General features: G+C 45.3%; 2 protein-coding genes across 2 annotated transcripts in view; both read left to right on the forward strand.

Annotated features, from left to right (window-relative positions):
• Window positions 1–8,308, forward strand: part of GPATCH1 (G-patch domain containing 1) — a 43,281-nt gene extending 34,973 nt beyond the window's left edge. Inside the window, exons 17-20 of the mRNA XM_061172790.1 lie at window positions 925–1,028; window positions 2,996–3,093; window positions 4,551–4,699; window positions 8,122–8,308. Coding sequence (XP_061028773.1) covers window positions 925–1,028; window positions 2,996–3,093; window positions 4,551–4,699; window positions 8,122–8,152 — 382 coding nt within the window. The 3' untranslated portion in view covers window positions 8,153–8,308. The remainder of the gene's footprint in view (window positions 1–924; window positions 1,029–2,995; window positions 3,094–4,550; window positions 4,700–8,121) is intronic.
• A 1,432-nt stretch (window positions 8,309–9,740) lies between these two features.
• Window positions 9,741–16,669, forward strand: part of WDR88 (WD repeat domain 88) — a 46,285-nt gene continuing 39,356 nt past the window's right edge. Inside the window, exon 1 of the mRNA XM_061172439.1 lies at window positions 9,741–10,142. Within this exon, the coding sequence (XP_061028422.1) occupies window positions 9,741–10,142 (402 nt within the window). The remainder of the gene's footprint in view (window positions 10,143–16,669) is intronic.

Raw genomic sequence — 16,669 nt, forward strand, 5'->3', positions numbered from 1 at the left:
AATTAATTATTTTTTGGCTGCGTTGCGTCTTCGTTGCTGCGCGCGGGCTTTCTCTAGTTGCAGCGAGCGGGGGCTACTCTTGGTTGCAGTGTGCAGGCTTCTCATTGTGGTGGCTTCTCTTGTTGTGGAGCACGGGTTCTAGGCGCACGGGCTTCAGTAGTTGTGGTGCGTGGGCTCAGGAGTTGTGGCTCGCAGGCTCTAGAGCACAGGCTCAGTAGTTGTGACGCACAGACTTAGTTGCTCCGCGGCATGCGGGATCTTCCCAGACCAGGGCTCGAACCCGTGTCCCCTGCATTGGCAGGCGGATTCTTAACCACTGCACCACCAGGGAAGCCATACATCCTGTTTGTTTGTAAGTCTTTATTCTCCTGAGATGGCCCTTCCTCGAGGTTGTGTTTCTACCTTTTATTTTTATTTATTTGTTTATTTCAGTTTTTGCGATATTGTGTTTAGTCATCTTGGCTGGCTTAATCACGTTGTTTTTGTTTTTATTTTTTGGCCGTGCCACGCGGCATGTGGGATCTTAGTTCCCTGACCAGGGATCGAACCCGCGCCCCCTGCATTGGAAGCGCGGGGTTATAACCACTGGACTGCCAGGGAAGTCCCGATGGTGTTTCAACCTTTTAGGTCTCAGGTGATGTGGAGTGTGTGCCACAAGTACCCTCGCCACCCCTGTGGTGCAGCCCCTGGGGCACCTGCTTGCAGGTGCCCTTGTGTGGCCGACATCCCAGCTCAAATGTCCAGGAGGTCAGAGGTTGGGCCCGTGTGTTCACTGCTGTGTCCTCAGCACCTGGTGTGAGCTAGTTATGCGGGGTGCTGACGAAAAGCACATGCTATCTGGTAAAAACAGACATTAATTGAAGACTCAAGCACATTAATATTTGGCATGTATCTAAAATTAATATCCTGGTGTTTTTCAGCTAGCGAGCCAGCACCCCAGGAGCCCGCACCCTTCTTCCCGATTCAGAAGATACAGATAGATGAAAGAGAGGAGTTCGGCCCGCAGCTGCCTCCCGTCTTCTGCGCCAGTGAGTCGAGAGCTCCTTATGTCATCTGTTTGCATTGGGGCCAGAGTCTGTCCCAAGATAGGACAACTCTAACCACATTGTTCTGTCTGCCAGCGTAATCCAGCATGAGGCTGACCAAATATATATGTTTGTTTCTAGTTTATCCGTTCTCAGCCACATTTGGAAAATCAGTGCTTCCACCTCGTGCCTAAATGATAGCTGTTGCTTTTCAGCCTTAGAGTCCTTTAATTTTTTTTTTTTTAACTTTTTAACAGATAGGGCCCTAAGTAGCTCAAATTTTGTCACATATAGAGATAAAAAAGTAAAAATCTAGGGCACAAAGACGGGATAGGAATTGTAAGGAGAAGGATATTCTGAGACTTCTTTATACTTTGGCTAATGTAGCAAATAAAATAAAACTAATCCTTTCAGAAGGAAATACAGCTCCTCCTCCTCCCCCAGTATCTGTTAACAACTTCTGTTCAGTGCCAGCTTAAACTGACATCTCATGTTAAAATGTTTAGACTGGTTGGCATCTCTTTGAATGCTGAGTTAACAAACATCTGATAATAGGGCCCAGATTTAGAAATGACACAAAATTCTATTACCTACTTTATAGTTTCCTGTAGTGCCCACATATGCATGTTGGCTTGGTTAATTAACCCAGCCTTCAAAGAGATGAAAGCAGAGAGGAGTCAAATGTGTGAAGTTTTGAAAAACTGTGGTGAATGTATTTCTCATTTGTGTAACTGTTCAGATCTTTAGTTTAAAATAAGTGTCGGCACTTGAAAGCTAAGTTACTTATGCCCATTTCCCAGACGGTTCTTGATATCCTTGTAATAGTTGATAACTTAATTTGGTCTATGGGCTATTTTCCAAAAACTAGCATCAAAAAAATAAAAAGTTTGGGGAGGTCAACTTGGGAAATATTTGACCAAACTGTAGGACTAGAAAATTGCAGGCATTGGTTAACTGGGTTTGGGAAATAAACCATACTCCTGAAATACCTTGGAATTTTTCTTTAGGTAGAAAAAAGTTGATTTAATGACTTATACTGTTTCTGCTATAGATAATTTTCTGCTGGTTTGATGACCTGGAAGTTAATGACCTATGAAAACGTTTCGGTCAGAATTTGGAGGTGGAGAAGTGGAGCGCATGCAACTTGTTTAGTCTTTTTTTTTGTTGTTGTTTATTTTTTTATACAGCAGGTTCTTATTAGTTATCCATTTTATACATATTAGTGTATACATGTCAATGCCAATCTCCCAGTTCATCCCACCACCACCACCACCACCCCTGCCACTTTCCCCCCTTGGTGTCTATACGTTTGCTCTCTACATCTGTGTCTCTATTTCTGCCATGTTTAGTCATTTTTAATGATCACGTACATTATGTTGTTTTGGTGCTAATTTTTTAGTGTTTCTGCTTATAAGACAAACTCACATGAAATGTGCTTTTGTAAAGGGTGGAGGGTGTCAGAGGGGTGGACAATTATGTGCCAGATCCTGGGCTATGGGATTCATGTGCATGGTCCCATCTAATCCTCTCTGTGTCCCCAAAAGGATGGGGATTCTTATTTTCCCCATTTTTCAGACAAGAAAACAGACTTGGAGAGGTTTAGCAACATGCCAAAGATCACAGATCTGCTGACAGAGCCAGATTCAGACTCTGGTCTATCTCTGAGTTTACCTGAGGATGTTAATGACAGAAGGCTTGTAAGCATTCTGGTCTGACTTTATCTTCATCTGGCAGATAAGACTGTGGCCAGACACCAGTTGGATCACTCTGGTCTTAGGTTGAGGTTTCTGGCAGTTTCTAAATATAGATCTACAACGTGATATGCTAATCTGCTTGTTTATCAGTGAGGCAGGGCAGGAGTTCTGCCTTAATGGTAAACATTCCGTCTACGTCAGATTCCTAACTCAGTAATTTAGCCTTCTTTTCCTCTCTAGTCTCCAAGTAATGTCTTTATTACATTCGTGTTTCAGATGCTCGTCAGAAACTTGAGGCACCTCTCAAAGAGAAACATAAAAAGAACAAAGAAAAACACAAGACCAAGAAAGAGCACAGACGGAAGAAAGAGAAGGTAACTTCTGGGTGTACCAGGATCAGTGTGTGGGGTCAGACGCCCCTGCTTCTGTCGTCTAGACCAGCTTCCAGGGGTGACCCATGAAGCCAGTCAAAAAGAGATGGAGGCCACAGGTCTCTCTACACCTTGACAGAAATGTTGATAGTCAATGGAAACCCTCGATTTTCAGAAAAACTTTGTTTTTTTGTTTTGTTTTGGCCATACCGCACTTCATGCGGGATCTTCCCTGACCAGAGATCGAACACGTGCCCCCTGCCGTGAAGCACAGAGTCTAACCTCTGGACTGCCAGGGAAGTCCTGTTTTTCTTTTAGACAGAATATTTTAATTTATTCAGTTGTACTTAAATTTTTTTTTTTATTCATGAACATTAAAAAGTAGGAAAAAAGGATATTTAAATATCTTAGAGTTGAGAATTCCCTGGTGGTCCAGTGGTTAGGACTCGGGGCTTTCACTGTGGGGGCCAAGTTCAATCCCTGGTCGGGGAACTAAGATCCCGCAAGTTGCTCGGCCAAAAAAATAAATTAAATAAATAAATAAATAAATAAATATCTTAGAGTAATGGTTGAGTATTAAGTAACAGAATAGTTAATTACTGTGTTTAATAAAACAATTGTTTTTAATAAAATAATTATTTAGATAATGAATAAAAACATTTGATATTGATTATCATTCAATATTAAAGGAAGGTATTAGTTTAAACATTTCTCAACTACTTTGTCATCATTACAAATAGAGATTTGGGTCTGTAGCTTGCCATTTGAAGTGATGGACACTTAAAGAACACTGTTGACACCGCTGTCTCAACATCCGTGTGTTCTTTTGAGTTATGGCACAGGCTTTTAATTCAGTTAATGTTAGTGCTGGGTACCCAAAGTGATCTGGGTAGTAGTAGAATTGATTAGAAACAGTTCCTCTTTTGGCTACCAGAAAAAAGGATTCTTGAGCATGGAAGGTAAGAGAAGTTCTCCTGGAGTGAAAGGAAAGAAACTGGTGCTGACAGATTTGAAAACCAAACTCACGTGTTTCTCACCGGCATATGTGCTGTTCTCTGACCTTCTACTAGTTTCTTCTTTGTGCTTTTCCAGGGAGCTTGCCATCCTGATATGTGGTTTGTCACATATGGCTAACAAAATGGAGCAGGCAGGTTCACGGGAGGGGACGGGGTCACCTTGGATGAGATGGGGGCTGAGTGTCATGATGGGGTCCTGCCTGTGCCTGCTTGGTTCTGCTGTGTCTGTCTCCAGAAGATCAATTCTGTGAGCATATGCACGGTGGAGAGTGTGCCCAGTTGTGTGTCCTGGTCTGTCCCACACCAGGCTAAAGCTCCCCCAAGTGAAGTTTTTTGTTTTTGAATGACTCCAGCAACCAAATGCCTCATTAGCCTGCCACTGGGCGGAATTAGGAAGGGAAATGCCCATTTGTTCTCCTTGATTTGTTTATTTATTTATTTCAGAAAAAGAAACACCGGAAGCACAAACACAGAGGCAAGCAAAAGAATAAAAAGCCAGAGAAAAGTAGTAGTTCCGAGAGCACGGACAGCAGTGACAGCCAGAGTGATGAAGAGGGGGCCGCAGACCTGTCACCCCAGGAGCTGCTGAGACGGTAGGCGACAGGAGACAGTAGGCTTTCAGAAACCCTCAGAGGCTCGTTGAAACCTTGCTGTGTTTGCTTAGAGGGAAATGTCAGAAATGATAAATTTGTGCATTAACTCGGCTTTTTAAAAAGTTAACTTTTAATTGCATAAGTAATATGTAAATATATTATCATTGTGAAAATTCAGATCTTACAGATAAGGCTTGAAGTGGCCCGTGACCAATTCCCCAAATCTCTCTTCTCTCCTCAGTAACCTCTGTCATCTGTTGCTTTGTAACTCTCAAGACTTTTTTGCGCAGCCACACACACACAGAGGTACACGTGCACTTTGTTGCACATTTTTAATATAAATAATATAACTTTATGTAGCATAAATCTAGAGGGAATGAACATTTAGAAGGAATAAATATCACCAAATTGTTTCCAAAAGTGGGTCTATCCATTTAAATTATGAAAGCACCTTGTTATTACATCAGTTACAAACAGCACAGAGATGTTTGCCAGCCTGATGGGTGAAGAATGGCATGCCATCTTCGTTGCATTTCGCGAATCAGTAATGAGGCTGAGCAGCCTTTCCTGTGTGTCTCAGCCTTTGCCGTGGGCTCTTTTGTGAATAATGTGCTCCTGTCCTTTGCACAATGTTCTGTTTTCTGTTAGATTTTTATACTGGTTTTTAGGTACTGTTTTTACTGATTTTTAGGAATTAAAAAATAATTCTGGATATTAATCCTTTGTGTTTTAGAGTGTTACCTGTTATATGACTTTTAACAATCTTTGTTGAACAGAAACTTTAATTTTGGGAACACTCAGTTTTACGAATTTTTGTGTTGTTGTTGGTATGTTTTACATTTTGTCTTTTTAAGGCCTTCCCTAATGTAAGATTTTGTGTATGTATATAGACTGTTCTCATGCTTTTGTAATTTTGTTTGTGTTTAACCTATTTGAATTGTTTTATTTTCCTTTTTTTTTTGTGAACAGAGTAGGGTAGGCATCCAACTTACCTTTCTCCAGATAGATGGCCGGTTGTACTAGTGAGAGTGAGTAGGCGAGCTGTGATGAAAAAGAACCCTCTCAACCCATTGGCACAGCACAATGGAGCATAAATTAAATTGAGAAAGTTACTCAGGATCCCAGTTTGTTCCACTCTAGCATGTGGCCCTCAGAGGAGCCGAGGGGAACGGGTTGGAGGATGGTCTTGGAGGTTGTTATGGTCCTGCCTGGAAGTCGCTGTCTTCCCTTCCCCTCCAACCCACAGGCTGGAGCAGCTGGGTGGCCCTACCCGGCCAGCACGGGACCAGGTAGGGCAAGTCCAGCTGTGGGCCCAGGGCGACGGGGGACACGGCAGGCGCGAGCCCTGGCCACTCGGCCCCACCGGTGCTCTGGGCTGTTAAGGGAGGTGTAGCTTGATCAGATTCTAAATGCCTGTGCCCCTGCGGATCTGTTCCTGGATTCTCTGTTCTGGTTTCTTAGCCATTTTTCTATTTTTTCATCCGCCCTGTTTTAATTACTCTGGCCTTATAGTATATTTTGCTGTCTGGAAAGACAAGTGCCGCTGCCTTGTTCTTTTTCATTTATTTCTTTAGCATGGACAGGACCTTCTCATGGTTCAGAAACAACAAGGATATGAGCATTTCAGTTTAATCCAGAGCGCCCTGAAGCGGCTGTGTTGGTTCACGTTTCCCTTTCCTCAGGGCGCATGCCAGTGGTGATAGGGACGGGCCAGGCACTATGAGGCACACCATGGGTGTGGGCTCGTTTAGTCCTCACATAAGCTGTGACTTGTGTCCCCTCCTCTCACAGGCGGGGAAAGCAAGGCCCAGGGAGGCCCACTGACCCTCACCAACACCTGATATTTTCACCCTTGACTGTTTGGGGCCATGTGATGAGTCATTCCTGCGGGGAGGCATTTGCACTTGCACATGTGGAAGCCCCTCAGTGCCCATCGAGAGGGTGTGGTGGGGTGGGCTGAGCACAGCAGTCAGAAAATGTGGGCAGGTAGCTGTGTGCTGACTGGCATCTAAAACTTACCATTTAGAGACCAGAAGCTGCAGAACAGTGTATACGCCTGGTACTGCTGTCCTCAGGCTTTTGGATTTCCCCGCATGCACATGTATGTACATCCTTGCATAGAAAAGGGCTGGAGGGGTTCTTACACCCCTGAGAGCACTTATCTCTGAGGCGGGGACTGGGATAGAGGGAATGCAGCGTCGGAGGTGTGAAATGTATTTAAATATTACTCTTGTGGTTGCTAAAGGTATAGTTTCCATAGCCCCTCACCCCTAAGCTTCCTAGGTTCTCCCCAGGGAGCCTGGAGGGGGCCCCTCCATCTTTTGTGCCTCACTCCACTCTGTGTATTACCTGTCTGCATCTGTCTCCTGCAAGGGGCATTTTGAGGGTCACGACCACATGGGTCTTACTTGCATCCCCAGCGCCTGGCTGAGGTCTCACTCTTGTCAAGGGCCCGTGCTGCTTTCCTTCAGTGACGGCACAGCCTGGTTCTGGATGGACTTGCAGTCTCCCCCTCCATCCCCTCCCCGGGAGACACTGATCTTCCTCTTGTCCCTGTAAGTTAGCTTTGCCCATTCTAGAATTTCACAGACGTGGAAACATACAGTTAAGTACACTCTTTAGTGCATTCACACTGTAAGCTCCCAGCTCCATGCATGTTCACTCCCTGAATATACCTAGAGCAAGGAATAAACCAGCACTCCAGAAGCCCTTCCCACTTAGCATCTCCACCCCCGCCCCCCAAAGGTAACCACTCTGGCTTCTATCACCGCTGATTACTCTTGCCTGTGCTTCAGATTTATTTAAGGGACCCATGTACTATGAACTCTTGCATCTGGCTTGTGAGATTCCTCTGTACTGTCGTAGCAGCAGCTGGTTCGTTCTCATTGCCATAGAGTATTCCTTTATGGGATACACCACAGAGTATTCATCTATTCTGTTGTTGGGGGCATTTGGTTTTCCACTTTGGGGCTGTAGAGCACGGATCTAGAGTCAGTGTGACCCAGCTCTTCTTGGTGAGTAGAGCCGCCATGAACATTCTTGTGTGCATGAAGCTGAAATTTAAGACTGATGGCTCGGGAGCTTTTGGCCCTGGAGCAAACATGGTTTTGTTGCTTGTTTTTTTAGTTCCTTCCTAAAGGTCATACATGAGATAGGTGTGTGCAACCAGGATTAGAACTTGCTTTTATAAATGGGTCTTAATATGAGATGTGGAGGAGTGAGTCTCTCTGTGTGTTTTGAGGGGAACAGAATCTTAAGAGTGCAGATTAAACGGAACTTTCTTTCATGGTGTGGGTCATTCTCTGTATTTTGTGCCACTTTGGCTCAGGGAGAGGCCTGGCATTCTTCTCCCCCGCTGAACTGTCTGGTTTTTCCATTTGTATCTAACTTTCCTCCTCTCTCTCTTTTATTTCCTTTTCTAGGCTGAAGCGTCTTCCACTAAGGAGGCAGTAATTGAATTCTGCCCTGGCCTGTCCCAGTACCACATCTCCTCCAGGATGGAAGTTCATTGGTCACTCAGTTAATAGATTGTACAGATTGTATTTATATGTAAATTTTTGCTGTAAAATAATTTTTTTTAAAACCTTGACATTTCAAAGCTTGCCTTGGAAGGTTGCTGAAATTGATTTCTATTTTTAACTTCTGTTAGTGTCAGAGGAAAAAACTCAGACTGTACAGTTTAATTAAAATGGCATTTTTCTATTTTTTTTCTTGATTTTTCATTTCCTGAAACTTTAAAAAAGAAATGAAAAGCAAAGGCTTTTCTCTGGTTTTGTTGTGAAGAAAGCCAGGTTCAGATAAGGACAGTCTGACTTACTTAAGGACCCATGTGGGAGGGAGGTGGTCGCTTTCCCATGTTTTCCTGGGAAGTGTGGTTCCTCCCTCATGTGGTTGGTGCTGGTGGCCAGGAGCCAAGTGGGCAGCACAGTACCAGGATCCTGGCAGGTGGCCTCGGCCTCTCGGGGTAGATGCCACCAAAGTGTCTGAGAAAAGCACTGGGACCAAGAGTGGAAGAGTGTGCGCCCACACCCTGGGTCACACAAGCTCCAGGTCTTTGTGCTGCAGCCCTGGGTCCCTGCTCTGAGGCTGCCTCATCTGCCCTGATGAGACCTTTAGAAAAAGTAGAGTGCAGAGGTTTTTTTCCATTATCAAAGTAACATCATAGAAAAATCAGAACAATTGTAAAAGGAGAAAGAAGGAAGAAAATCACTTCTACTTCTACCCCCCAGGGTTGACAACCCTTGCTCTTTTGTTATAATTCCATGCAGTCATTTTCTAGCATTGAGTCTGCTCCCAGACGAGAGGTGACTTTTTTTTTTAAAGTGTGTTTTTAAAAATAATTAATTAATTAATCTATTTTTGGCTGTGTTGGGTCTTCGTTGCTGCGCGCGGGCTTTCTCTAGTTGCGGCAAGTGGGGGCTACTCTTCGTTGCGGTGCGCGGGCTTCTCATTGCAGTGGTGTCTCTTGTTGTGGAGCACAGGCTCTAGGTGCACGGGCTTCAGTAGTTGTGGCACGCAGGCTTCAGTAGTTGTGGCTTGCAGGCTCTAGAGCGCAGGCTCAGTAGTTGTGGTGCACTGGCTTAGTTGCTCCGCGGCATGTAGGATCTTCTGGGACCAGGGATCGAACCCGTGTCCCCTGCATTGGCAGGCAGATTCTAAACCACTGCACCACCAGGGGAGTCCCAAGAGGTGACATTTTGTTCTTTGGTATTTCATTGGCATTATGACAGGTATTTCCCTCACGTGCTTATATATTTTGTGTACCTACCCCTAACAGCTGCATCTTAATTAATCCTGGGCACATTCTATAATTTATGGACCGTTTCTCTATTGTTGACGGTGAAGTGGGTTGGCCAGGAGCCCCCTACAAAGGCAGAAGACACATATATCATTGCGGGAGGCGGAGCCAGGAAAACCCTAAGCGAGGCCGCGAGGATGGGGCCGCCGGTTTCACACACTTGGCCTCATTCCTTTTACGCCCAGAACTGGAAGTCCATTTTTCTGTGGCTAACCGTGTTGGGCGTTGAGCGGAAGCAGCGAGATGTCCGGGCTCAGGAAGGGCGCGTGGGTCCCAAGGCGGGGGCGCGGGCGCGCGGCGCCACCGTTCGTGGTCAGGCCGGGCTCCGAGATGGCCTCCCAGCCCCCGGGCGTCCCCAGCTCCGCAAAAGTCCTGGACCAGGACAGGAAGACAGCGCTCCAGAGAAGTAACATGCAGCTGTCCTCGCTCCACATCCACGACGGCGCGCATCGGCCCCGCAAGCTGCCCTGGGTAGCCCTGGTCAGGGCCTGCGGCCGCTTCAAGCTCACACTCTTGGAGGCGCGGCGGGGCCGGCTGCTGCCCTCGCTTAACCCCCTGGCCGTGGGCAATGACTTGCCACCGCCAGAGAAGCACTGGATGCTTGAGAAGGCAGCGTTCTGGGGCGACCAGGAACCCCTCTCCAAGGTCAGAACCGCCCCCAAGGGGAGGGGTTGTGGCTTGTTCCCAACAGGTGGGGAGAGCTCAAGAGCCGGCAAGGGGACCTGGGAGGGAGCCACCTGGCTTGCTAGGCCTGGTCCCATCCCCCTGCCCCAGGCACACCTAGTGGGCAAAGTGGCTGCTGGGGGCGGGGGCAGCTGGAGGAGAGGCAGGGTGGCCCAGGGAAACCATCCTGGGGGAGGGGGACCCCACCCAACCCAGACCCTGGGGGCTCCAGCTGAGCCTCCCAAATGTCCCCATGGTGACACTCCCAAGTGCATGCCCTGGGGTCAGTGAGGGAGCCCTGTCACCCATGAAAAAGCACTAGAAGCAATAGAAAACTTAGAAGAATAATAACACAGAAATAAAAACCCCAAAACACTACTTTGTATTATAAATTATATTTGAGAGACAATGCATTGATGAAAAGAAGGCCGGTGGCTGGGAAGAAGAAATAATCTGTGAACAGAGAGAAGTCTTGGGGATGAAAAAGAGGATTTCCAAACGAAAATCCTCCATGGAGGCTTTAAAATCAGACCAGAGAACTGGAACAGGAAATTAGAAAACAAGCTCATGGGATTCTCTGAGAACTCAGAGAAAAAATATAAAGGAACAATAATTATGAGAGAAAAGAGAAGAGGAAGGCAGGGGAGATGCAGAAGAGCCAGTAAATATATGAGGTATTGCGGTGGGGGGAGGGAGCAGGAGGAGGAAGGAAATACAGAAGGAAACAAGGAAATCTCGCTGGGCTGAAGAAAGACTGGCGTGCTCATGTGGAAAGAGATAGTCAAGTTCACTGCAAGATTGGAGGGAAATAAAACCTACAGGTGGTGAATGCCTGCACTGCAAGGATAGGAGCAAGGCTGCCCCTTTTCCAATGCAGATGGAAAAGCCTGCGATCAGACTGAGATGGAGGCTTCTCCAGCTGTCAGGGGACCTCGCAGCTGAGTCCACAACTGGGCCTGTCGAATGGCTGTCTCGGCCAGTCCACCACAGGGGTGCGTTGGGGTCTCCGTGCGGAAGTCTGTTTGAAGAGAAAGCAGTGTGTGCCAGTGCTTTGCTTGCTTTTATTTGTGACAGTTATTCTGATTTTTAAGTAAAATTAAAGGAGAGCATAGGCGTTGTATTTTATTTCTGTTCTCCATAGAATACCCCCAAGATCCAAATTCAATAGATAAGAAAGGTTTTGGGCATTTTTTGTTTTTGTTTTTTACAATTAAGTGTCTCCCCACGGACATAGTGTGTTCTCTATGTGGTTGCCAAGGGGGAGGGAGGGTGGGGGAGGGATGGATTAGGAGTTTGGGATTATATATAGAAATGAATCACTTTGCTGTACACCAGAAACTAACACAACACTGTAAATCAACTATACTTCAATAAAATAAATTTTTAAAAAGAGTCTCCCTAGCACCCCCCCCCGCAACTACCCTCTTTCCCTCTATGGAGGCAACAAATGTTTCTAGTTTCCTCTGCATACTTAGAGATATTTTATGCACATACCAGCACATACATGTATATTCTGACCCCTCTGTTTTTTTACATAAATGGAAGCACACCTTAGACCTCTTCTGCATCTGCTTTTTAAATTTGTTTTTTTAATTTATTTTAGAGATCTTTCCATATTTAAAAAAAAAAAATTATTTATTTTGGCTGCACTGGGTTTTAGTTGCGGCACGCAGGATCTTAGTTGTGGTATGCGTGAGGGATCTAGTTCCCCCGACCAGGGATCGAACCTGAACCCGGGCCCCCTGCATTGGGAGCGTGGAGTCTTACCCACTAGACCACCAGAGAAGTCTCGAGGTCTCTCCATATTAGTAAGAAAACAGCTTCCTTGTTCTTTTTTTGTGGAGAGTATTCCATTGGCTGGCTGCCCCCTGATGGATTTAACCAGTCTTGGGTGCATGCACATTCAGGTGGCTTAAGATTTTTTTTGGCCTGAGGTTTTTATGATCCATTAGGTTAACAGAAGTTGAGAAGTTATATAAAACTCTGGGAGAAAAGTTTGTGACCTAAAGTATTCTCTGCCTGGCCAAACTGCTGGTCCCTGATAAAGCCAACAAAAGGACATTTTCTTCAGAGCTGCAAAAACTCAGAAAGGATGCCTCTCTTTGAGGAAGAAGTTACTCAAGGGAATACTCTGGCAAACAACAAAAACTCAGAATTAAGAACTGGAGTAAGAAAAAGCAGTTTAGAATAAACAGAGGGGAGCAGTGATTGAAAACAGTACACCTTGGAAGTGCTTATACAGCAAGGTTAATGCAGTTGTTTAGCTCAGTGAAAATGTTAACAAATGATCTTTTGAAGTGAAGGTGCACAATGCAAGAATAATAATGTTCCAGATGATTTCATCCAACAATCTGAGATGGTTTGCTAAAGAACATTCTCAATGATAATTCTTCATTCTTGGCATTTAAGCAAGGCACACTCACACATGGATGTGTCACAAATTTTAAAAATAATTGGCTCAAAACCTCTCCTTGGCTCCCTGGCACATTTAAGAGGAAGTGAGGAGATCTGACCATGACCTTCCAAGCCATTTCGGCTCTACCTCATCTCTCTCCTCTTCCATCTGACTTGCTGACGTTCAAGCCCGTCAGTCCGGCCTCCGGTGTCCTCGTTTTGTCCCCCTCCCCCCGAGGGGGGGGTGTCTCTCCCTGCCCTCGGTCTAAAGCAGCGCTCAGCTGGCTCTGGCCGTAACCTGGCATCGCGTGCCGCCTGTGCAGTGGCTGCCCCCATCTCCCACCCTGGCCCCTGAGAGCAGGAGCCCGCCAAGCGCACTCCTGGTCTGGGGTCTTTGCTCCCCGGTTCCTGCTGCACCGCGGCACCGCGATCAAGGCCCGGCCAGGGAGGCGCAGGCGGATTTGTAGAACATATTTGTGGGACGCTACATATATCTAAAAAAGAGCTCACATTTTTTGCTTTTACAAACATCGGACTGTCTTCTATATGCTATTTTTGTTAGGGCCTCGGACAATGTACCTAGAGTACAAGAGTGTGGAACTTCTCTGCGTGACTCCTGGGGCTCCCTCTCCATAATGCACCCCAAAAGTACTCTGCCCAGAAAGGTCCGGAAGGGGGTGGAGGGATTTCCCCGCTCTTGCTCTGTTTTCCCATACCAAAGTTCTGTTTTTGTGATGAGAAAAAGAACGAAACCCCGAGAGCTTTGCCTAGAGGCGGAGACAGCTGCAGAGCAGGGAACTGAGGGTCGGCTGTCTCGACCCCAAGGCGCAGGCTTTGGCGGTGGAGCGTGGAGCAGACCACTGACCGGGTCTCGTCCGGGGCCCCGCAATCTGCCAGGGCTGCAGACAGCCTGCTGTCCAGGCCCCGCCCCGTGACCCGCCCCGCCCCGCGCCGGCAAGGTCCCACCCCCTGACCGGCCCCACGCCTGCCAGGCCCCGCCCTCTGACCGGCCCCACGCCAGCCGCCTGGCTCAGTTTGCCTGCGCCTCCTGGCGGCCCAGCCCCGACCTGGCGCCTCGCATTTCGTCTCCTGGAGGCCCAGTTCCTGTCCCACCTCTCCCAGCTACCCAGAGCCGAAGGGCCGTCTTACTCCCCGCCTTCCCACAGCCCCGTGTTCCCCACAACCCCGAAACCGCTCCCCTACCCTAGACCCCCGCCTCCCCTCATCCCTGCACCTCGGACTTTACTCGCCTCACCCCAACCTTGTCCCCCCCCATCCAGAGTTCCTGCATCCGTGGGGGCACTGACTGGCGGCAGAGCCTCAGATCCCTCCTCCGAGCACTGTCAACTTAAAGAAAAATGCACAGTGTAAAGTTACCAGTTCACTTTTATTCCTGGACCTTACTGCAGACTGTAGCATGGGAGACAACCTCTCAGATAGCTCTGAGGGACGGCTCCAGAGAGGTAAGGGAGGAGCCAGGGTATATGAACTTTTTGCCGGGAAAAACATGTAGTCAAGCATAGAAAGCTTACTGCTAATCACAAAGAACAGACATCTCAAGTTAATGATTTTAGTGCTTTTCTGTGTATGGGAAGAAGATGGAAAAACTGGGATCATTTAAATGTTCCTTAAGTACACGTCTTAACCATGTAGGGGCTATTGTATCCAAAGCACAGAATGCTTCCTGTTTTTCTCTGTCTTGAATTCCCCTCAGGTGCACTGTCTGTGAGCCACTGCAGTGGCTAATGGCTTGATCCTTGTAGAACTGGAAGAGCAGGCAACATTTTTTTTCTTTGCAGTACCCCTACATCCTGGACATCTCCCAACCCCCTGTGCTGATATTAGTAATTTGTGTTCTCTCTCTTTTTTTCTTAGCCTGGCTAGAGGCTTATCAATTGTATTGATCTTTTTAAAGAATCAGCTTTTGTGTTAATTGATTTTCTCTATTGATTTCCTATTTTCAATTTCACTGAATTATGCTGCAATTCCTAGTATTTTTTTTCTCCTTCTTTTGGATTTAATTTGCTCTTCTTTTTCTGTTTTCTTAAGGTGGAAGTTTAGATGATTGATTTTAGATTTTCCTTCTTTTTTCATGTATGCATTCAATGCTATAAATTTCCCTTTAAGCACTACTTTCACTGCATCCCACAAATTTTGGTAAGTTGTATTTTCATTTTTGTCTAGTTCAAAATATGTTACAACTTTTTGAAATTTTATTTATTATTTTTGGCTGCATTGGATCTTCATTGCGGTGCACGGACTTCTCATTGCGGTGGCTTCTCTTGTTGCGGAGCCGGGCTCTAGGCGCGTGGGCTTCAGTAGTTGCAGAGCGCGGGCTCCGTAGTTGTGGCTCACTGGCTCTGGAGTGCAGGCTCAGTAGTTGTGGCGCATGGGCTTAGTTGCTCCACGGCATGTGGGATCTTCCCGGACCAGGGCTTGAACCTGTGTCCCCTGCATTGGCAGGCAGATTCTTAACCACTGGTGCCACCAGGGAAGTCCCAAAATACGTTAAAACTTCTCTTGAGATTTCTTCTTTGGCCCATGTGTCATTTAGAAGTGTTAGTCTCCATGTATTTTGGTATATCACAACCATCTTTCTGTTACTGAATTCTCGTTTAATTCCATTGTATTCTGAGAGCAGACATTGTATGATTTCTGTTCTGTAAAATTTGTTAAGGTGTGTTTTATGGCCTAGAATGTGGTCTATATTGGTGAATATTCCATATGAGTTTGAGGAGAACATGTATTCTGCTGTTGTTGGATGAAGTGGTCCATAAATGTCCATTATATCCAGTTGATTGATATTGTTGAATTCCTCTGTATTCTTACTAATTTTATGCCTGTTGGATCTGTCCATTTCTCATAGAGAGGTGCTGAAATCTCCAACTATGATAGTGGACTCATCAATTTCTCCTTGCAAGTTTAGTAGTTTTTGCCTCACATAGTTTGATGCTCTGGTGTTCTGCACATGCACATTAAGGATTACTATATCTTCTTGGAGAATTGACCTTTTTATCATTATGTAATGTCCCTCTTTAGCCCTGATAAATTTTCTTGCTGTGAAGTCTGCTCTGTCTGAAATTTTTGATAGTGTTAGTATGGTATATTTTTCTTCATCCATTTACTTTTAATCTATATGTGTCTTTATATCTAAAGTGGGTTTCTTGTAGACAACATATTGTTGGGTCTTGTTTTTTGATCCACTCTGACAGTCTCTGTCTTTTAATTGGTGCATTTAGACCATTCAAAACAATTGTTGATATAGTTAGATTAATAACTACCATATTTGTCACTGTTTTTTATTTGTTGCCCTTGTTTTATGAATTTTTTTTTTTTTGGCCGTGCCATGCGGCTTGCATGATCTTAGTTCCCTGACCAGGGATTGAACCCATGTCCCCTGCATTGGAAGCACAGAGTCTTAACTGCTGGACCACCAGGGAAGTCCCTGCCCTTTGCAGTTTTAATTGAGTATTTTATGTGATTTCATTTTCTCTCCTTTCTTAGCATATCAGATGTACCTCTTTTTTACTTTTTAAAGTGGTTGCCCAAGAGTTTGCATTTATAATTTACATTTATATTTAATTCAAGTCTACTTTCAATAGCCCTATACCGCTTAATGGGTAGTGTGGGTACCTTAAAGTAACAAAATATTTCTAATTCGTCCCTCTTGTCCCTTTCATTGCTGTCATTTATTTCATATATACATATATATGTAGTTGCTATTATTATTTTGAACAAACTATTATCTGTTAGATCAATTAGGAATAAGAACAATTAAAGTATTTCTTTTACCTTCACTTTTCTCTTTTTTTGATGCTCTTCCTTTCTTTACGAAGATCTGGGTTTCTGACCTATGTCATTTTCCTTCTCTCTAAAGAATTTTAACGTTTGTCTCAAGGCAGATCTACTGGTAACAAGTTTCCTCAGTTTTTGTTTGTCTGAGGAAGTCTTTATTTCTCCTTTACTTTTGAAGGATAATTTTGCAGGATACAAATTTCTAGGTTGGTGATTTTTTTCTCTCAATACTTAAAATATTTCAGTCTATTCTTGTTTAAAAAATGTATATTTATTTATTTATTTTTGGCTGCGTTGGGTCTCCGTTGCTGCGTGCAGCA

This window comes from Eubalaena glacialis, chromosome 18, assembly GCF_028564815.1.
Source record: "Eubalaena glacialis isolate mEubGla1 chromosome 18, mEubGla1.1.hap2.+ XY, whole genome shotgun sequence".
Taxonomy (NCBI): domain Eukaryota; kingdom Metazoa; phylum Chordata; class Mammalia; order Artiodactyla; family Balaenidae; genus Eubalaena; species Eubalaena glacialis.